A 22,852-nucleotide genomic window follows, 5' to 3' on the forward strand; every position below is an offset into this window, starting at 1 on the left:
TCTTTTAGCAGCTGCCAGAGGTTCAATAAAGATGGCAAACAGTGAGGGAGAGAGTGGACAGCCCTGTCTGGTTCCTCGCTGCAGACAGAAGCTTGGAGAAGTCTGCTAATTGGTCTTACACATGCAGCTGGGTTGTTATATAAGATTTTGATTCAGTCTATGAAAGACGTCCCAAACCCAAATCTGGTGAATGTTACACATAAAAATTTACAGTTTACTCGATCAAAGGCTTTTTCGGCATCTAAAGAGATAATTATGGATTCTAGATTATGTATTGTGGAGTAGTCTATTATATTAACAAATCTGCTCATGTTAGTACATGAATGTCTGCCTTCAATAAACCCTGTTTGGTCAAGATGTATTGTAAGAGAAGTTATCTTTTCTATTCTCCTGGATAAAGCTTTGCTGATGATTTTAAGATCTACATTTATTAATAATGAAATTGGATGATAACTGGATGGAAGTGTGGGGTCTTTCCCTGGTTTAAGTATTAAAGTTATTTTGGCTTGGTTCATATTTGAGGGTATTTTTCATTAATTTTTTTATTTACATTACCATTTTATGGAAAGTCGGAGCCAACATGGTCCAGAATTCTTTATAGAATTCTGCTAGATAGCCATCTGGACCTGGAGCTCCATTATTGGGCATATGCTGCAAAGATTTATGGACTTCACCCAGTGAAAGAGGAGAATCCAGCACTGTTCTATTTTCATCTTTAGATTTTGGAAGATTGAAATCATTAAAAAAAGTTTTAATTTCCTCATCTGTTGTGTCTATTTTTGATCGGTATAATCCTTGATAGCTGAGATTGTGTTTTTCTCCTTATTTGTTTTAAACTGATTTGCCAGGAATCTTCCAGATTTATTACTGTGTTTTGAACCACTTTTGTCAGTGGGTGTCACAGTGCAGGGGTGGAAGGAACCATGCACAGGCAGCCCAGGTTTTGTAGAACTTCTTTATTTCCCAAAACAAGCTTCACAGGGACGAACTGAGCTGAGCTGAGCTGAGCGACTAACACAGACAGGACATGCTGACAAACCCACAAGGAACCAACAAAAAACAGAGAGGGAGGCAGGGCTTAAATAGAGGGGAACACAGGTGTCACACATTAGGGTGGTAACGAGGCAGGAGAACATGAGAAGCAGACAGGAACAGGTGGGGCAGGGCAAGCATACAGAACAAAACTGACCCTGAGTGCCCCCATATGGCCGCAGGAGCACAGGGCGTGACAGTGGGTTGGAAAGAATGAACTGCAAAGGATGGAAAGTGACGGTTTCATTGATGAAGTAACTGAACCACCAGAGCGGTGCCAGTTCTTAAACCCAACAGGAAGGAAGTCAGGAGCTGTGCTCACCTGAGACGACTCTATCGAACAGTGAAATGGGAGAAATACAAGCTGCCATCACTGGAGGAAATAATGTCACGTCTTGTCGGGTCTCAGGTGTTTACCTCGCTGGATGCTGCCAGTGGATTTTACCAAATTCCCCCACATAAGGACAGCAGGAGGTTCACAACATTTATTGGCCTGGTCAGGAGATCCGCTTTCCGCCATCTCCCTTTTGGAATAATGAGCACCCCTCAGATATTTCACTGGAACATGGCAGAAACACTGACAGGTATTAGAGGAAAGAAGACGCTCTATAACCAGGATGTTAGAGGGAGGAAGATGCTCTATAGTCGAGATGTTGGCCCAACAGCGACTTTATTTTGTAACGACACTGAGGAAGAACAATTCATTTCAGAGCTTCTCTGCATGTTTTGCATTTCTATAATCAGGATGTTAGAGGAAGGAAGATGCTCTATAATCTGGATGTTGGCCCAACAGCGACTTTGTTTTCTAAGACACCAGAGAGTCTGGACAACTTCAGTGCAGATTTTTTACCAGGGCAGCACTGAAAGTGTCCTGACAATCTGGTGTACCAGCTGTACAGAGAGAGACTGGAAAAGCCTTAAATGAGTGGTAAAGACAGCGGAAGAAAGAGGAAAGATTTTTTAAAGTCTTTAAATTTATATTAGTCATTAAATTTTAATTATAAACACATTAAACATTAGTTGAATTGTAGAAGAAGAGGAAGGTTGCTGTATATTTATTTGTGGTTGAATGACCTTATAATGACTCTCTGTGTGTGTAAATGTCTGAACTGACAGATGAGGTGATGGTATATATAACAGCTGTGGTTGTGTCACGTTTGTCTGTGTGGTTGAGCAGAGCAGCTCTTCACCACAGACCGAGCTCAGAGGACCTGGAGGACGAGCTGCTTCTCTCTCAGCCTCAGTCCGTCCATCGGCAGCGAGGCAGCATGGACGTCCCAGCAGTGTGTGAGTACTCTCCTTCTTCACAACGCCACTGACCAAAGCCTGGAGTCACTCGTCTCTCTTCTTCTTGTGTCTCCAGACTTCCTCCTGCTGCTCCAGACTCTGCTGGCAGGTTTCTGCTGTGGAGCAGACAGAAACGGTGAGCGGCACTGATGAAGAAAACTGCGTTACTGAGGCAGCGAGGCATTCAATTTAAATTATGAAATGAATATAATTTCATATAATTTTTTAAATTACATTTAATTATATTTATTATATCAATTACAGTTATTTTAATTAAAAAAAAATCCCTTCAAAATGAATTAAACAAATTGTATTGAATTCTTTTAATTAAAAAAAAAAAACTCTGTCCCTGTCTCTCTTTCTGTCCCTCCATTGGCCGGTACACCTGGATGTCTTTCTGCCCGTCCATCTGTCTATCCATCCATCCATCAGGTGAGTCTTCTCTGCGTATCATTCCCAGCCGGCTGCAGCTCTTCGAGTACGACTGTGTGGTTTTTGACTGCGAGGGTCCCGACCCGTCCAGCCCGGGGACGGTGAGGCGAAGAGTCGAAGGTGTGGAGACCTTCTGTGGGTCGGATCCGGAGAGTTCAGAGGGGCACTGTGAGATCTGTCCAGCCTTCATCTTTGACAGTGGCGAGTACTGGTGCCACGGCGAAGGAGGAGAAAGGAGCGACTCTGTCAACATCACTGTTACAGGTACGAAATGGTCAAAACCCGGGATGCACAGATACCTCTGGTTTAAAGGACGAGTACTAATATGAGTACTAACTGTTGTCTACATTCCAAAATCAAATACGGATCATGAGTATTTACTCAATACTATAGAGCCTAATTCATACTCCATAAACAAATGACATGCGAAGGCTATCTTGTCCATGTCAAATTCAGAATCAGAATCTTTCTGTCTCATTGTGATAAAAGTTTTTCCTCCTGCCCGTTCAGTTGGTCCGTTGATCCTGGAGAGTCCTGTCCTCCCTGTGACAGCAGGAGAAAATGTGACCCTGCGGTGCCAGACCAACACCAATGAATCGGACTTGATAGCGGACTTCTACAGGAACGGCAGTCTGTTGGAAACGGGCTACAGAGGAACCATGGTGATTTACAGGGTGTCTGTGAAGGACAGTGGACTCTACCAGTGTGCCGTGTCTGGTTGTGGAGAGTCAGCAGAGAGCTGGCTGGTTGTTCGAGGTGGGGAACTCTAAAAGCAGACTCCTGATATTCTGTTTTAAAGCTTCATTTCCTATGAGAGTAAATACTGATGCTCCACATATTCAGCCTCCTCATCTCTCCTCACAGACCACATTCCTTCTGACCAGCGTCTCTCCTCCTGGCGGATCAGTGTGACCATCGTAGCTCCACTGTTGCTGACACTGGGAGGTAGCGTTGGACATTTATAAATGACTTTGATTTGATTTGTTAAGATTCCTGTTTGACAGGATTTCTCTTTAACAGTAGCCTACGTTTCTTTAAAGAGGCGACGACTCAGAGGGCGGTCAGCTGAAACTCCAACAGGTGAGAAAATAAACAGCTGGAATATCTTTCCAGTAATGCTAATGCTCACTTGAACACACAGAATATTCTGAGTTTTACCCAAGAAATTCATTTTATTTATTTCATTTATTCTTTATTCTGGCTTTTCTTTTTTACTGTCATATAATGAATATATTTCACTGATATATATTCATGTCTCCAGCTCTGACAGCTGAGACGGAATTTTTTTTTTTTTCAAAGCAGCGCATTAACACCTGGTGAGACGGAGCCAATCAGGGAGCTCTATTCCGAGGGTGTGGACAGGTCGGCTCTGAGAGCTGATCATCTCCTCTCAGAGCACCACACACCACAGGATTTGCAATCGGAAATATTAAACATGTTCATTATCTACGATCTCCCCTTCCGACGCCTCCGATCAGAAAAAAATCTCTCTGAACACACCGCACACCACATGAAGCTCGGACCCGAACTCATTTGCACACTCCCGACAATCAGACCTTGTCGGCTTCCGTCGGGAGGAGAAGATCGGAGCAAAATTCAGCCCGATCATCCTGGAGTGCAGCGGTCGGCAACTGGATTTGGCATCGGGCCATTTTTTGGGGGGCACTTGAATCGCGGGCCAGAGGAATGGAGCTCGCGCGCGTCCATCCACAGCGTACAATCGCTGAACAGGCGAGACAGCTGACAGCCAGTTCAGCGCTTTTGTAGCCGTGGTCTCGGCTGGTCTCGCCGTAAAATCCTGAGTCCTCTGTGCCCGAGACCGAGACGAGACCGAGTGAAAATGTGGTCGAGTGCGAGACGAGACCGAGATCTTCAAAAAGTGGTCTCGAGACCGAGACCGATCTCGAGTACTACAACACTACATCTGAATCTTTGAAATACTCTGTAAACGCTTCAATAGAAATGGACAGTGTTCTGTTTTTTTTTTTGTTTTTTTTTTTTTATTCATTCGGTTTCCTCCAATAAAGTTTTGGCTTTTTTGATTTTAGTTTTGATAGGTCTCTGTTAAATTTTCTTCAGTCGTCTCTTTTAGCGTTTCGCATTGTTCTCTTATATTCTTTACATCCATGCTCAACCTGCTCACCACGAGCCACTGTTTTTTGCTTCCAATTGGTTCTCTTAGCTCTATGATGTGTTCTTTTTAATCTACATTCCCAGTTAAACCATTTCGCCTTTATTTGATTCATTTCAGGTTTTCACTTTCTACCTTCTTTTTGGAAATGTAATTTCTGCACTTTTAACTATTTTTTCACAAATACTTTTTTTATTTCTTAGTATAATTTATTTAGATAATTTATTACAAATTATCTATGCTATTCAGTAATTCATCAACCTGCTCAATCTCTATATTTTCAACAGACATGGATGTTCTTTCATTCGCCCATCTGCCTCTTTCCAAGTGTGAAGTAACTGCAGTGTGTGCCTGTTTCACTTCAGGATCACCACAGACAGGGGCGGAGCAGGGGTCCCAGCCCAGGGGGGGCCAAGCAATTCTCCATGGGCCCTTGTGGCCGAAACATCCCCATTAAATCATAATCGCTTCAAAAAAAAATGCTGCAGATAATGTAATGTACAACGTACAATGTACGTAATGTACTACATTGTCTGGTTCAGACACACCTCTTGTTTTAGCTTTTAACATTTCAATACTTTTTATTAATATTTTTATAAAAAATTGATTTTTTTTCTCAAAAGCTCCCAGGTTATTTGACCGACTGACTCCAAATCTCTTGTGAATCCCATTACTGTAGTGTCTCTTTCAGACACACCTCTTTGTTCTCGCTTTAAATATTGCAAAAAAAAAAAAATCATATTTGTAAGAGAAATGCAGTATTTGAGCTCAATATCTCTCAGTTCATTTGACCTGTTGACTGAAAAGCAGCATTAGGACAAGCTTTCCTTAATTTACTCTGTTGTTCAGTTTAGTTTTTTGTCAACATTATTCATGCATCTTCTATTAATTGTGAATAAGGTTGTGATCAACGTTTGTTTTGCAATCCTCTCGTTTTGGCTTTTACCGTTGTCGGAGCCATAATATGAGGTGTGTATGTGTCACTGGGTGTTTAAGGTTTCTATGGTGATGCACGGGTGCTTGGTCACGTGACGCATGCGGTGATGGGCGGTGACTGTCAGGAAGTTATAAAAAGGTGTGCTTACCTGCGGGCAGGTGGAGAGAGGAGAGCAGGGGTCGCCATAATTTTTGTTGATCGTATGCAGTGTTTTTTCCTGTTTTCCTTTATGCAAAGAGGTCTCTGGAGGTGCAGCCGACAGTGTATGCAAGCGGATGTTAAAGGTGCATTGAGGAGTTTGCACGTTTTATGCAAAACAGCGCCCCCTGCAGGCCTTGGACGTAATGCAGCTTAGTGAAAAACTCGTCCCTGTGGCTCGCGTGCACGGACTCCTTCCTCGCTCGTTTAGTAGCGCTCAAGTAAAATTTAAGTTTGTTTTACCCAATTACGTCATTAATTTCACATTCTCCCCCAAAGAAATTGTGGTGCCGGACCGGCGCTGCAACTTTCAATTGACAATTTAGCGCTGTTAGAGGTACTTGTAATGAATATGTCAGGGCACATTGTACACATCATTAAAAATGTGTAACATATTTATGGTGGAAAATAAGTATTTTTAAGGTTGTAAAACTCCTTAATGCTCCTTTAATTAAACGATTTGAACCGCATCACGTCATCATGTGCTTTCTGGAGGATGCGGCAGCACGTTGGACAAACAGAACCCTCAACTTTCCTCTCAGGGCGACAAGGTTGGTTTGGAGTCGCTGCTGCAACCGTAATGCGTAGAATATGTGCGCACCACTAAATAACGTGTCGGCTCACTTGACTGTGTTTGTCAGAGCGCCGGCTGTCTTGACCGCTGTAAACTCGCTAAGCGACACGTTATTTAGCGGTGCGCACAAATTCTCCGCGTTACGGTAAAAGCGAAACCGAGAGGATAACAGGCTGCACCTCCGGGAAAACTAAACAACAGACAACATGAGCGAGAATTTTTTCATTTCTTTTTTTTTTAAAAACCTTATCCTGATCAATGCAACGCGACTCAGCACCTTCTAGCTAGCGTGTCCAGGCCTTCTGATTTACATTCACCAAGAGATACAGTAGGGGGCGGTATGCACCAAAGTTGTTGGTCGCTTACCTCAATTATTCCAAAGAAGAAGAAGAAGAAGACCTGAAGAGAAATAAAACCTACGCCAGAAATACCACAGGGCAGCTGGACTTTCAGCTCTGGATTTATGGAACTGAAATGCGCGGATAATCTATATGACAGAGCAGTTGAACTCTTTTTGAGGAAGGAAAGGAGGATGGATTTTGTTTTCAAATAATCAGGATTTTGGTGAGTAAAATGTTCCTCTTTTCCTAAATAATATTGCTGTTTTATTAAGTTGCTAATGCTTATTGTATGTGCGCAGATGGAGTAGAAGACTTGTGCACTTCAGCAAAGGCATTTATTCTGTCTGCACAAGTATCTATCTGCTGTGCAATAACTGTTCATATGCATATCTGCATCATAAGATTTTTTTTTTACAGACATAAAATAGTTATTGAGAGGTGGATTGGTTCAGGCGGATCTGTTCTGAAGGCCTTAGTGTGAAATGCACGGTCCGCCACTGGTATACACAGTGGAAGTTTTTTACATAACTCTAGTAATGCTTTGCCATCGTTGCCATAATCTATATCCCTATCAATTGATTATCTTTGTAATGGAATGTTAAACTTCTTTAACTGGTCTGCAGTCCCCAGGTCATTTGTCATTTCCTCAGTGTCATCAGACTGGAAAAAAAAAATCTTCATTTTCTTGTGTGTGTGTGCGTTCAAATCGCCACGGCATGACAACGGCAGCAAGAAAGAAAGCTGTAGTTTTCATGTTGGTCCACTAGTTGGTGCTGCTGATTGTTTTTGTTGCACATGTTGCAGAGAACAATACACTCCAAACATTAGGAATGGAGAACACTGACATTCATGTGGACAGAACACCAAGTTGGATTGTTGCTATGGTGACTGTCAACGATAAAATCCTCAGTCTAGGAGAATCTGGACTGGGAGTCATGACGTTCAGGAGGAAAATAAAGTTCTTAATGTTTATCAACTGAGCAAGTGCACAACAATCGTTTACTACGGACATGAAGGGCAGGACCAGGACCAGGACCAGGACCAGGACCAGGAGCAGGACCAGGACCAGGAGCAGGACCAGGACCAGGAGCAGGCCTTCCGCCATCCACTGAGGATGGAATCTGGGTGTTTTCTAAAAGTTCCATCTCGGGAGTTGGTTGCAAAAAGTTGTTTTCAGTGATTCTGAGCGTTGCTGTGATTGTGGTTGATTGAAAAATAACACAAAACAAATTTAAAAAAAAAGACCATAAGAATTTGGGATTGGATGCACCAGCAGCTGAGACAACAACAGTTTACTACAGCCATCAGGCACAGGACCAGAAGCAGGACCAGGACTGGAGAGTCAGAGAACCAGGATAAGGAGCAGTGCTTCCACCAACAGCTGAGATCCTACTGTCATGACGTCTGATAAAAATATGAAACATTTGTCATTCAGTGACATTGAGAAGGAGATCTGATGTCCAGGTGGTCAGTTGTTGGAGCAGTGATGCTCCAGTATTTTGGACTGAAGCCTCAATGGATCTTTTGTTTTCATCTGTCATAAAAATCATTCAAATTTGTTTTCAGAGCTCATTGAAAGGCATCAAAACCTTGTAAAGAATGGTGAACATCCCCAAACAAAGCTCATTCTGCAGTCTGATTGAAGCATGGCTCACTTTTTTTCAGTGTCTGGACTCCCTGACGACAAAAACCTTCCAGAACAAACCATCTACGATGAAGTTGACTTCACCACCAAAAGTAAGTTTTTCACTTTGTCTAAACTCAGCGAGCTGCTGTTTCTATCGGAGGCGTCACAAAGGTCTGAGGTCTGTGGTTGAGGCTCTCGCCTGCAGCTTGGGTTTATTTCAGGAACTGACACGACTCAACAGACACAGACCACATGATCACGAGTCCTGGAGTGGTTTCTGTCTGTCGAGTGGTGGAAGTCTGCAGTTGTTGACACTCAGGAAGAAGACCCTGGATTGATTCCAGACTGAGGCCCTATTCACATGTTCATACTTAACAAACTTCAGGATCCTTCTGAACAAAGAACCAACTGTGAATCCAGAGAAGGGATGATGACAGATGTTTGATGCTGAGGCCATCTCTTCATCATGTGTTCACTATGTGACCAAATAATCTAGATTAGGACAGATTTGATGACATTAGAGACGTCATGCTGAGAAAATGAGATCAGCCTGGTTACAGGGCGGTCACATCGACACAGATCTGATTCAGATCTGATTTATTCACACCTATGAATGAGGCCTGTGTCTGATCTCAAAGTAGCTGAATGCATGTGTCTCTGTGCTGCTCATACTGTGCAGAAGCAGATCTGATCTGTGATGCATGAGAGTAACGCCAGACTCACACTGGAAGCGTTCCAGCTGCGGTCCGGACATCGCGACTAATCAGTAGTCATTAAAATCAGTGCTGTGGCTCACACCTGCTCCGGTCCTCCTCCAGAGCCTGTCCGGCAGCCCGGTAACTTTCTGCAATTATCCTATTTTTCTGGATGCCGGAGCCCTACTGCGTCAATGTGGACATGAGCAGTCGGGTGCCGGAAAGAAAGTCGATACATCTTCCAAAATTAGTGATTTCAAACTAAAGTGTGTGTCGTGTTTCCCTTAATATTCAATTTTTTTTAATTCCTCTGGTAGAATACAGAACAAACAATGTAATGTCGTCATTATAAGCAGTAGAAGAATGAACGGTTTTGTACTTCGTCACTGCAGGAAAGTCAAACGACACCAAAATGGCACAGAAAACGTTGCAGACCCAGAGCAGCTCTGTGTTGCCAGATTGGGAGGGTTTCTGCACAATCATGCTTCTTTTGAACACGTTGGGCGGGTTGATGAAATGGTTCTGTGCTTGCGACATGATTTTATAATGAAAATACGGTTTTTACGGTTTTAATGTGCATTTTCAACAGAGGTGGAGGTTTGGGATGCTTTCTGTTGAGGTAAACGGGTCTTACATTGTTTGGGCTGAGAAAGCGACGGATCTGGACCGGAGCAGACCGCAGACGCACCGGAGACGGTGTGAGTGACAGTGCTGTGGCAAATCCATACTGGAAACAGACCGGAGCCAGTGTGAGCCCGGCGTAAAAGATCAGAACTGGGTGACATGACACTGACAGTGCAGTTCAGACCTCAGTGGACCAGTGGCTGAGGGATCTGAGGAATATTCACCAGGTCATCACTGGATTTTCCTCTAAAACCCACGAGGACTCTGCGTCATGGCCCTTCTGGCTGAGCAGAGTTTTGGGATGAGCAGGATGTGAGCCACCAGAGGAAAGTGGGAACATTGTGTATTGACCCATATTAAGCCCATTTGCAGGTAACCTTATTGTAGACTACTTTAAATCCATCTAATCAGGTAATAACGGGATCCATCCACGTTGCACTGACATGGTTCGTCCATGTGGCTCCATTGAGTATTTACCAATATCGAGCCCATTTATGGAATTTTGTTTGCTGGATGAAGCTGAAACTGTCTCGTCAGCTTCAATGGATTCTATTGTGTTTCTATCAAACTCATTTGGTCAAATCCAGCTGTTGCTCTTATGTGTTGCTGATTCTGAGCCCATTCAAACACTTCTTGTTGAAATATAAATGGACGCCCGCCTCATGAGCCTGTTTGCGGTTTGTTTTTTACCTGGTCAGTCACGCACAGGGAGAACCTGCAAACTCCACACAGAAAAGGTGCAGAATCAGTTTATTCGGAGAAGACAGGGTGAAATGCTCATTCATGAGATTAAGATGATTTCACAGAATTTGTCGAGTTCTTTTTTTTTAACCTGTCCTGTCCAGCATGGAAGCAGCAGAATGGGAGTCTGGCTGCTGTTATGTGCCCGACAGATTTGCTTTTCCAAGAGGAGCTTGGATAAGCTCCTCTTGAATTTGTTGAGTTCTGATGAGGGAAATAGCTGCATGCTAACAAGCTAATCTCACTTGTTTCAATGGCAGAGTCCCGAGTGAGGCCAGCCACCAGCGCTCCCTCGTCACATGACCACCAATTTCAGGAAGTGGAAGATTATCCTTGATACAGCGTCGCTCAGGTGAGGAAGTCATTCAGACGGCTCTCCAGTGCCTCCAGTTATCACATCAACCACTCATTTTATGAACTGAATCAACACAGTGACTCTGCAATGATTTAATGATTAGATGTAACGATAAGCTTTTCATTATATTTGAGTTATTTCATATCTGCTTCTCGTCTGACTTCATTTTGTAGTATTATGAAGTGTTCTGAACTTTATTATTTTAATTCTCCTTCAGCTGAGCTGTGACAAACAGCCAAAACATGATCAACCTCAGTGCATTAATAAACATTAATTCATTAGAATTATATACATTTCTGTGAAATTCAAGATGTTGCTCACCAATTACAATTTAAAATTAAAACTTAAGTAAAGATAAGAAACAAGCTAAATTCTGTTTTTGGAATCTTTGTTTGTTTCTGAAACATTTCAATTCAAATCTTCCAGGCTGGAGAGTTTGTGAGAACAGACGACATCTGACTGAATTTCCTGTTTGGTGACGTCGTTTCTTCTAAAACTGAAGATCCGTTTTTTTAAGTTTCATTCCAATAAAAGCCTGAAACCAACTGCAGCGTCTCAGCATCTCATTTTTGTTTCTATCATCATCACCATCGGCGCTCGCCGCTCTTATGATCAGCATTGCGGTTTCTGCATCGTTGTGAATGTTCTTGAAGTGAGACTCACAGGAGAACAAACAGCTCGGGTTTTATGAAGCACTTTTTAAAACGTGTGGTCGACTGCTAACGTGACGCCATGGTGAACATACAGCAGAAACCAGAACCGGAGCTGCAGAAATAGTTCAGAGAAACTGTTGAGGGGCTCGAGGAAAGAAAGTGTGAGCGTGATGAAGAACAGTGAGAATGGTGGGCTGAAAGCTGAGGAGCAAATTTACAGAAGCTTCAGTAACAGAAGCTGCCGGACCTGGACCATCAGCACTGCTCTTTATATCTGTTCTACTCTTACTGATACGACTTCACTCAGGTGCAACTGAGGAACTGTTTCCACATTTCAAGCATTTCTTTTTGTGTTTCCATTTCAGTATATAATAAATTATTTTTCTATATTTCAAAATGCACGATGTGAATTATGTGTCACAGTTAACTTACATCCTACAATCAATGACATTGAGACATGAGTCGTGTTTATTAGTCTTCACCCAGTCAGGCTGTTCTCTCTGCAGATGTCTGGGTGTTTATTGTTTATTGTTGTTTAGGGATCCCCATTCGCTTCCACCGTGATGGTTGCTCATCTTCCTGGGGTCCCAATTAAAAACATTGACAAAAAATTACAATAGAAAACAGAAGTATGGCAAAAGTTTACATAGACCTTTCTCGCCGTACACCTTGACAAATATTTAGGCCAACTCAATCAGCATGTCACTCACCAGAAGTCTGACAGATGTTTTAAATTCTTGTAACTTGGAGACTCTATTTCTATGAGGTAGTTTGTTCCATAGCTGAGAAGCCCTGTATAAAGATGACTTCTGCAAAAAACAGGTTCTGGGGCGGTCAACAACCATGTCTCCTCCAGAGGCGCTTCGTGTGGGATGAACATGGGTCTGATTTACAAACGTTACTCTCTGAAATAAAATGTCAGATTGTTTAGTTGTAATGATCTTCTTCAACCACATTAACAAGCTATATTGCACTTTACTAAGAAACATTAACCAAGACAAAGTGGAGTGCATGTCTTTCACTCTGGTAGTATGAGGACATTTCAGAACTAAACAGGCAGCCTTATTTTGGCAACCTGCAACTTAGCGAAGTCAGTTTTATTTGCAGCGGAGCAAATGACATGACAATCCTCGAGCTGAGATAAGCTGACAGCTCCACTTCCAGCACATTAGAGATCACATTTCCATCAGGATTAGCATCGTACATTGTCGAATTGTCCGCATACATAACAACAGATGCCTTCTCTAATACATGAGGTAGATCATTCTTAAAAACAGAAAACAGAAATGGCCCCAGACAACTGCCTTGGGGAAGGCCGCAGTGGACACCAGTGCTACTAGACAGAGAGCCATTATAAAACACTCGCTGGCTTCGGTCTCTTAAATAGTCTCAACGAAAACAAAGATTTTGAAGAAAGCTGTTCTTCCCTCCAGCGGGTCTGGAAAGCAGCTCCCGGGCTGCCGCTTCTTTCTGAGGGAAGATGAAGCTCTATCAGCACCGCGGCGCTGCTGGAACAGAAAAACAGTCTGAGGGACCAGCAGGAGAATTCTAACCACATCGTACAGAAAACACACAATGTAATGAATCATATTAATTTATCTTACTCTCTACTTTGAAGACTCCAGGAAGAAGACTTCATGTATTCAGTCCGATCTGCCGTCGGGCTGAAGCCATCTGCTGTTAGCTGCTGCTAGCTGAAGCTAGCTGCTGTTAGCTGCTGCTAGCTTCAGCCCAGGTCAGCAGGCTACAAAGACTGAGACAAGAAAGACACATTTGAATGAGAACAAGAAAAAAACACACACACAAAAATGCACACACTGGACACAGTGGACACACGCGTTTGTGGACTGAAGCATTGAAACCTGCGCTCTAATCTTTCAGTCTGTCACATCTTCCACATGGATGCATCACCTTCACAGTACTGTTGTCTGTTCACCATGGCTTGTATCAGAAACACAGGATGTACATGATGTGATTATTTAAAAGAAAAAACTTCTCTCATCCACCCTGAAGCTCTGTACTGATCAGCGGTCTCCCTTTAACTGGCTCCAAAAAGCCTCCTTACAAGCAGATGGTCAAGCAGACTGAAAATATCACCTGAGTGGATCCGCTTCTCTGGGATCAACTTCAGTTTTAGATCTGATAGTCAGATGTAGTCTACCCTGATCGATCATACAGTACAGTCACGTCATAACGTGACGAGAAGAACTAGGAAAGTCAAAAGTGGAAGGACTGGATGGCGACTGACAAAATTTTTTAAATAAAAGCCCTGAGAAAGCGAACAGGTTTTGACAAGTTAAATGCAGGTTTTTATAGGCCTTTTAGGGACAACTTGGAACAGATCTTAATGTCAGTGACAGCCAAAAATGAGTAAAATGTATTTATTTACATCAGCATGTGGTGAATATTAGATGTACTGTACACAGAACAGTGTCTGTGTGTGTGTGGTCAATGCAGGAGAAACACTACTAATTTTAATAATAACACTATAATTGCACAGAGAGAGACAATAAAACAATAAACATTGAAAACATCTGACAAGAACTTTGCCAACAGTCAAATCCAACAGAGACACAATAAACCAACAGCAGTGTGGTCATGTCGGGCTGTACAGGATGTTTGATCCCTTTGCTCTCTGGCTCCCTCTAGTGGACGCAGACTGCGACAACATCACCTTCGTCTCGTGAGCTGAGTCTGATCAGAGGAGCTGAATTCCACTGGAGGAGTGTCTGCGGCAACAAGGAGGTCAAACACGATGCAGCAGTGTGAATTCAGAAAGAGAAGCTAAAGAGAAGAGCTGGAAATCAAGCTGAACGCTGGAAGAACCGCCCAGACTGTGTGAACCTGGTGAACCACTGAAAACACTCAGCTGGATTCAGACATGCACAGAAAACACACAATGGGTCACCAGTTCAACCCAGCAGTGTTTAAAAGCCACAAAGTAACAAAGAGGTAAAGTGACTGTTGCTTCCATATGATTCACACTGAGAAACCAGAACAGAGAACAGACTCAGAGAGGAAGTGACATCTCTACTGTGAGGCTTCAAAATAAAATAACGAAGGAACATAAAAGACTGGCTCGACGTAGTGTTTGTTTCTCTGGGTTGGTTCAACGGATGAGACTGAGGAGAAGCTTGACCTGATGTCAGAATCTGACTCTGTGGGTAAAACATGTCGGGAACATCCGCCTCACAAGTTTCACCACAAAGTTCATCATAAAAGCTGCAAATCCTCTGAGATTCATGTGACGTTCAAACAGCCAGTCATCAACATAGTGACCACAGCAGGAAGAGAGAGGAAACAGGAAAAGACTGAACCTGCACCGACACCAAAGCAGGTTTATTTTGGAATCTCGGTGAATTAACACCCAGCTGACACCACCAGTACTCAGACACATGGTGATTTGGAGGTTTTATGTGTAGAAATAAATTCCTGGTGTGATATTTATATCTGGTAAAATCTCTTTAAAAGAAATAAAGTTACCATTTTACCCACATTTAAATTATTTACTTTCTAAACTGCTCTTGTATTGATTTATTCTCAAAGATGATAAAGTGAAGCAGTTCAGCCCGGAGTGTGTCTCACAGTCTAAACACTCCTCTCCTCATCTGCTCCGCCCCTCCCTTCAGATCAGCAGTGGGTGGAGCAAACATGTGAGACGACAAACTACTTTCACTTCTCCACAGGTGGAGCCACAGCAGAGACAGTCTGGACTCTTCTGAGGATTTCTACTGATGTGAGTAAAACTGATGCTGGCAGCTGGATGAGGACAGGACTCACTGAGGGGGATTTACCAGAAGCACAGCAGCTGCTTTACTCACTCAGGAAACAGGAAACCAGAGGAGGGTTCAGCTTCAACCTGCTGAGCAGGAAGAGAAACTCTTCAAACGCTGGCTGTTGTTGAGAGGAGAAAATGGCTCAGAGAGGATCTCAGCTGGATCCACTAAAGTTCTCTTGCTCCATCTGTCTGGATCTCCTGAAGGATCCGCTGACGGTTCCCTGTGGACACAGCTACTGCAGCAGCTGTATTCAAAGCCACTGGGATGAAGAGAAGAAGGGAATCTACAGCTGTCCTCAGTGCAGGAAGGAGTTCAGACAGAGACCTGACCTGGAGAAGAACCTCCTGTTAGCAGAGTTAGTGGAGGATCTGAAGAAGACTGGACTCCAAGCTGCTGCAGCAGAGAGCAGAGACAAACTGCAGGACGTCCTGAGAGAGACGGAGACAGACGTCTCACTGAGAACCTCTGAAGAGGAGCTTTCACTGCTGCAGCCTCAGCCAGAGAGCAGAGCAGACTTCCTGCAGTATTCGACTCAGATCATTCTGGATGGAAACACTTTAAACAGCAGGCTGTCTTTGTCCAGCGGGGACAGAAAAGCCACTTTAGTGCTGCTGCATCAGCCGTATTCTGATCATTCAGACAGATTCATCGGAACCTTTCAGGTTCTGGGCCGGCAGAGTCTGACTGGACGTCATTACTGGGAGGTGGAGTGGACGGCGAGAGGAGTGGATGTAGCAGTGACGTACAAGAACATCAGCAAGGCGGACCATGAATATGGGTTTGGATGCAACGACAAATCTTGGGGTTTAATTTGTTACGACAAAACTTTCACATTCCGCCACAAGAAGATCAGAACTCCCCTCTCGGGTCCCTGCTCTCCCTCCTCCAGGGTGGGAGTGTACCTGGACCACAGAGCAGGGGTCCTGGCTTTCTACAGCGTCTCCATGGCGACCATGACTCTCCTCCACAGAGTCCACGTCGCCTTCACGCAGCCCGTCTACGCTGGAGTGAACATTTATCCCTGGGCCGTGCACTTCTGGAACCTGAGGAAAGGAACGTCTGTAGAGTTCCTGAAGCCTCAGTAGAGGACTTCCTCACTCACACACACACACACACACACACACACACACACACACACACACACATGGCCTTTCAAATGATCAGAATTGTAATTCTTTTAATGGTTCATTCTGGACAATTAACAAATAGTTCTTCTGTAACAAGGACAAAAAAATGATAAATTGATCAAATTGTTTTGGCTTCAAGAGTCCTGTGTATTTGATTTATTGATTTGTTCTCTTGTTGAACCAATAAACACTTGAATATCTACCAACAAGTGAGTCAAAAGGTTTAAATTAAAAGATACAACTGTTGAATAAATACAGTGAATATATTAGACTACAATGTGACTCCAGAAGAAAAAGAACATCTAAAGACTGAGATGAAACTGCTACAGAAACAGATGACCAAGACAAGAGGACAAAAAACAGGACACATCGGACCAGAAGACGACCAATTTTACCAAAAATAAATAAATAAATAAATCCATGTCTCAGCAGGAAGGATGGTATCAAGAATCATCTATTGACTCTTCAGACTCTTGCTCTTGCTTGATTGTTGCTTTCAGACGATGGTTAAAGTTTATCTCCGTAATCGGAGATACAAAAAGCGGCAAACACACAGGCACGAAGGAAAAAAAACGCTTTGGGGTGTTTTTGATGAGTACATAACTACATGTGAAAGTGAATTTTGCATGATACAGCCCCTTTAAAAATCTCCGTCTCCTCCGTCTCCAGGGCAGTGGGTTCAGCAGGTTACAGGTACCGGGCCTCCACTGTTTCTTTGCTTTCTTCCATACCAATAAATATGTCACCAAAACAGCAGGACAGGTTTCAGCACCTTTATTATCAACTCACACAACCTGCATCTCAATTAAGTTCTTACAAAACAATAGAAAACCAGAACCGTTATTTCAAACATTGAGCAGAGTAAGAAATAAACAGAAGATAACAACATATTCCTCAAAATAATTAATGAAATAATAAGCAAAGCACTGCCTGATTCAATACCAAAATAAACAAATGCAAATGAAGATGATTATCTCCAAATCAAATGTTACATTATTAATAAACCAAATGCTTCTTGTCTGACAAATAAAAACCTGGATTTAACTTTATAAACCAGAGTTTCTTAAAGCTGTTATGTCCAGGGACCTCTTACAGGGAGAACATTTTTCAAGGATTCCTCATCATCCTCTTGTTAAATTAATTAAACACAATCTGCAATTTGCAACCTGAAATGCCATGAAAATTATTTTTCCAACTTTCAAACTGAAATATTAAAGATCTGTAGAGTACAAATGAATTTAACAAAATTGAATTTGAGTAATGTCAATCGTCTGAAAGCTGCAATACGTAAAGTTACAGCCAAAATACCAAGTTTTACAACAATCAAGCAAGAGCAAGAGTCTGCGCCTGGTGAGTTTGTAACAGGAAAAGACGTTTTCGTGTGTCGTTACGTGTAGAGAAGCCAGAGCTAAAGAGCTAAAGAAGAAGAACCTTAGAGAACCCAAAGCATTTTGATGATGTATTGGTTTTGAAGCTCTGATTGGCTGAAGTGTGCTGTCAGTCAAAGGAGTAACCGACGCCCCCTGCACAAAGGTTTGTGTTGGCTTGTCCCCAGACCCTCCCCAGCTCCAAAATCCAAATGTGGATGTGGAGCAGGCGGGGCTGGTTTACAAGGCTCGGTATGAAACAGCTCAGATTACAAGCTTAAATAAGACAATATGAGAAAATGCTGGGACTCCACTGGATTCACCAAAGATCTTTCACCCAGTTTTATTTAGATGAGCCGCCAACGCCAAACACCATTTCACAGGAATCTGAGGTGGAGACACAGTAACTACACGTCCTGCTCTCTAAACCAAACTGACTGTGATGTTTGTGCCTGATTCCACTGAGTGTTCAGGTATCAGAGCTCATAGTCTTACATCTAACGTGACCAAATGCATGCTGGGAAGAGCGAGCCAACAGATGTGAGAGGTAAACTCTCCAAAACAGATTACACTGACATTTAATGTCTGATTACACTGTGCCATTTAATGTAACTTGGGAAGAATCTCCAATGATCCACTCTAACTGCTCAATGTTAACAGACTTGTTAACCTGGCTGCAGCTCGCTGAGCCTCAGTTTCTCAGCCCGACAGAGGTCAGAGGTCACAGTTATCACTTCCAAATCTGTGTTGCTCGAAACATCAGACAGCTCGGTGACCTCTCCCATGCATCCTGCAATCACACCTACATCTATTGTAGTTATAAAGATTAAAAAAAAAAGTTTAATCAACATGAGTCCCAGAGATTCCCGTAGAAATAACCAAAGCCTGTATAGATCGGTTGCCAGAAAGCACGTTACTGATTCTGTATTCTCATTCCACTTGCTCAACCAGTGTAGCCCTACTCAGAAAGATAAAGGAAAGAAAAAAGGTGTAATCCGTTCCAGGTTACTCACAGGAGACTAAAAATCCTCCTGGTCATCCCATTCTGGATGAGTCAAAGGTTTTCTGTTTCCTCCTCAGGAGTTCTGAAGCTCTGAAAACATCTGAGTCAGCTGAATTCTTGACAACGCCACAGAGAAACCAAACCTCCAGGAGAGCCAGGCTCTCCACATCTCTTCACTCTGACATGTTGTCTCTAAAAACTGGAGAAATGACATTAAAGTCTGGAATGAACTCTCATCAGGCTGAACTCCATGATTCTCCCTGTTTGCTGACTCAGCAGTTTCCTCCATCAGACTCCTTCACTGCTTCCTGTTTTCTCTCTCTCACCGTTTCTATCTGTTCTCTCATTTTCTGGATCTTAGTTCATTTCAGCTTTATTTATTTATAAGAACTAACAGGGAACATGAGCTGGGATCAGACCGTGTTGGGACAGGTTAGTTTCACCCTCCTGATGATGTGTTGTTGCAGCAGCAACGCTGCTCTCAGCTTCAGCTCTCTCTTTCTGCTTTCTTAACATTTTTATTATGGCCTCGATGAGCTTTATTTTGTTGTCAGTGGACTCTAAAAACTCCTTTAAATATGTCTGTTCTCCTTTCAGGACTTCATTTCCTTGTGCAGCAAGATTTTTTTGATGATCTTTCCTGAAATGAAAACCATCCTTGGCTTTTTGAAGTTTCTCGTCATTCTCTTTGATCAGCTTCTCCACCTCTGTCAGCCGGACCATCTTCTTTTCTTTACTCTTCTTCAGTTCCCCCTCCCACTTCTCCAACATCTCCATCTTCTCCAACATCTCCATCACACCAACCAACTCGTTCTCTTCTTCTTGTTTCTTCTTTAACTCTTCTTTCAGTCTCGATATTTCTTCCTCCAAATCCTTCGTTCTTGAGCTTTGATCAACAAGCTGCACTTCTTCATCCGTCTGTGGTTTGTTGTCACCTGCAAACAGGAGAAAACAAAAGATCGGTTTCTCCCACATGATCCAGCTGAACACTCCGTTCTCAGAGTTCTGGCCTACTGGAGGTTCCAGGTTCTCTAACAGCAGAACGGGAGGCAGAGCTTTCAGCTCTCAGGATCCTCTCACGTGGAACCAGCTCCCAGTTTGAGTTATGGAGGCTGACACAGTCTCTGCTGTCAGCTTTTCTATGGAGTTAAGCTGCTTCAAGACACTCTGGACCGTTTTCTGGAGAAGATGCTGCAGCTTTAGACTGCTGGGAGACCTGCACTGACCTGAGGCTGGTTCTGCAGACTCCCTCAGTTTGTGGTCTCATTACATAAACAGCACCACCTCATGGCCTGGCATGCTAACGTCATCGTTTTCTTCAATTTCTTCCATTTCCATGTCAACGGGCATCATTTTGAAAACCTAATGTAAATGTAGAACTTTTCTTAAAACTGTGAAATACTTTCACTTGAAACATTGTCGGGCCCAGATACTCTAGCATGCAGCGAGAAAATCAGATGTTCACATGGAAAAGTCAAAGTGAGGATCTTTCCACTGTGATGTGAGACTGCTGACCACCAGCTGCTGCTCCTGAGGAGAGCTCCACCCACAAACTGAGGCCAAGAGAGAAAACACTGCACTGGAAAGAAAATATTGTAATATAACAGTGTTTTACTGTTTATTTTACTTTTTTTTATTTTCAAAATGCCAATAATTCACAAAAAATAACTGTGATTTTACATGTCAAATGTAATATAACAGGAAATTCCTGTAACTGTGAAAAAAGGTATTATTTCTGTTCTTTTACAAAGAAACCCAATTCGAAATACGGATATTTATTGTTAAAATATGTTAACAAGTGTGTCATAATTTCACAAATATTTTTCTGTTAGTTGAGGGAGTAAACTGTAAAACTCAACTTTACAACCCTGAAAAAAGAGGGAAAAATCACTTAAAAATACATACAAACTTAAAGTAAAAATATCGTAATTTCACAGATATTTTTCAGTTATTTACGGAAATAAACAGTAAAATTAAACTATACAACTCTGAAAAAAAGAGGGAATATCATTACAAAAGGGGTATATTTCAGACATAGTTGCAAAATGGGATTATTTGTGATTAATCATGATTAATTAATTTGTAAGCTGTGATTAATCTGATTAAATAATGTAATCATTCGACAGCCCTAGTTTTTTTATGAGAAAGTAAATTTCTCTAATTTGAAGGTATTTTTTTGGCGCCCCAGCTGCCAGAAAATTACCGTTTTTTTATGTTTCTTTTTAACAGTGCGAGAGCAGCATCAATGCAGGTCAGTACTAATGTAAATAAACTAAACTGAAAGTGACTCACTCTTTTTGTGGAGTTTCAGCTTCCAAAAGGCAAATAAACCTGAAGACGAGATGATGAGGCAAACAGCCAAGACCACGATGACGATGGTCAGAGCAGAAGAACTGGATTCATCCCTGAAAACCTCCCCTGGAACGACAGAAACCAGCAGGACGTTTCAAGAGGAAGACTTCAGACGAACTGAAACCAAACTCGACTCACCTTCAAAACTGAACTGTGCAGTTCTGCTCTGGCTGATGTTGCTCTGTTGGACTCGACAGGAGAAGGTGTTGCTGGGTCTGGTCTCCACAGTCACTCTGCTGCTGACAGAGTAGAGGCCATCAGGACCTCTGAGGGTCCGTGGAGGTCCAGCAGAGAGCAGCTTCCCCTCACTGTCCAGCCACAGCAGCTCGGGCTCCGGATACCAGCCGGCAGACTCACAGCACAGCACCACTCCTCCACTGGATCCATCAGCCTCTGCTGAGACGGCCACGTTCGGGGGGGCAGCGCCTGCAGATGAAGCACAGACACTGGATTCAATCAGCTTCATTCAAATGGAAAAATCAGTCCATGTGATCTCTGCTGTGGACTTCCTTCAAGACAGGAAATCCATGTCTCCAATCAGGTGGCGGCTTTAACTCCAGAGTGACCCAGCTGGATACCAGGAAGCAAATTCCAAGACAGAAAGCACAAATGGTGCACTGATCATGAAGAAATGGAGTCACTTTGCCCTTCAGATTACACAGGATAAACTCTGCAACAAGAACAAGAACATTTTATACACACGAAACAAAACTCCAACATCAAGTCAATGAATGGTTCTCTACGGAAGGAATGTCTGCATCAGTGTTTCCATCTGCTTTTGGGTCCTCTTTGGTTCTGACAAACACACCTCACAAGTCTTCCCTTTATTGTGACACCAACATGATTCAAATACATCTTGAAGTTGCAGAGATATACTCTTTTCATCATGGGCATGTCATTTTGTAGCAGCAGGTTTAAGAAGAGTCCGGTGAGCTCAGAGTTCAACAGGTTCATGCTGTTATTTGTGTTTCTGAGTCTGAAGGTGCAGTCATATTACTTCACAATGAAGAGTATTATTTCTTGAAATCTCTTCACTGAGACAGAGATGTTGAACCAGGTGTTTCTGGATCTGTCTATTTCCTCATGGTGACTGGTAAAGACTCAGTGAAGTCAAGGCTTCCTCACTCCACTCACCAACAAGCAGATGAACCTCGGTGGAAGTCTTTTCTGGAGCAATGCAGCTGTATTTTCCCTCATCGGACAGCTTCACGTTGGAGAGTCGCAGTGACAGGTCTCCGAGCTTCAGTCTGCTCGAGGACAGATGTGTTCTTCCAACGTACGACGAATACTGGTTGTTCAGCAAATCCACGCCGTCACGTCTCAGATGGACAAATCGAGGGCTGAGGTCTGACCTGGACCACTCCACTGTGCTTTTAGTCTCATCAGCAGCAGGCTCCAGGTGGCAAGGCAAAACCACATCCACACCCAGCATTGCCAGGACCGGCGTGGAGGGGCCGACCATCTGATACTGACCTGAGGAGGAAGCAGTCATGCAACACGGAGACAAAGTTTAATCATCAAAACAACAAGAATCACAATCATAAAGATCAGCCCACGTCACAAGAAGCACCAAACAGAAATGTTCTGGGTTCCTCTC

The 22,852-nt window shown here is 43.0% G+C and overlaps 1 protein-coding gene and 1 long non-coding RNA gene across 2 annotated transcripts; one reads left to right on the plus strand and one right to left on the minus strand.

Moving 5' to 3' along the window:
* The first annotated feature begins 1,495 nt into the window (after nucleotides 1-1,495).
* On the plus strand, nucleotides 1,496-16,733 carry LOC115385867 (tripartite motif-containing protein 16-like). The gene is made up of 2 exons (XM_030087949.1): nucleotides 1,496-1,506; nucleotides 15,460-16,733. The coding sequence occupies exon 2, from the start codon at nucleotides 15,541-15,543 to the stop codon at nucleotides 16,489-16,491; it is 951 nt and encodes a 316-aa protein (XP_029943809.1). The 5' UTR covers nucleotides 1,496-1,506; nucleotides 15,460-15,540; the 3' UTR covers nucleotides 16,492-16,733.
* Nucleotides 7,800-19,377, minus strand: LOC115385868 (uncharacterized). Its single transcript, XR_003931195.1, has 3 exons — nucleotides 19,295-19,377; nucleotides 14,993-14,998; nucleotides 7,800-7,811 (listed from the first exon to the last, which is right to left on the minus strand). It is a non-coding gene; the product is annotated as an uncharacterized LOC115385868 (long non-coding RNA).
* Nucleotides 19,378-22,852: the final 3,475 nt, after the last annotated feature.

Source organism: Salarias fasciatus, chromosome 3, assembly GCF_902148845.1.
Source record: "Salarias fasciatus chromosome 3, fSalaFa1.1, whole genome shotgun sequence".
NCBI lineage: Eukaryota > Metazoa > Chordata > Actinopteri > Blenniiformes > Blenniidae > Salarias > Salarias fasciatus.

Coding starts and splice junctions, on each gene's coding strand:
- LOC115385867 (XM_030087949.1), top strand. CDS start 15,541: ATGGCTCAGAGAGGATCTCAGCTGGATCCACTAAAGTTCTCTTGCTCC.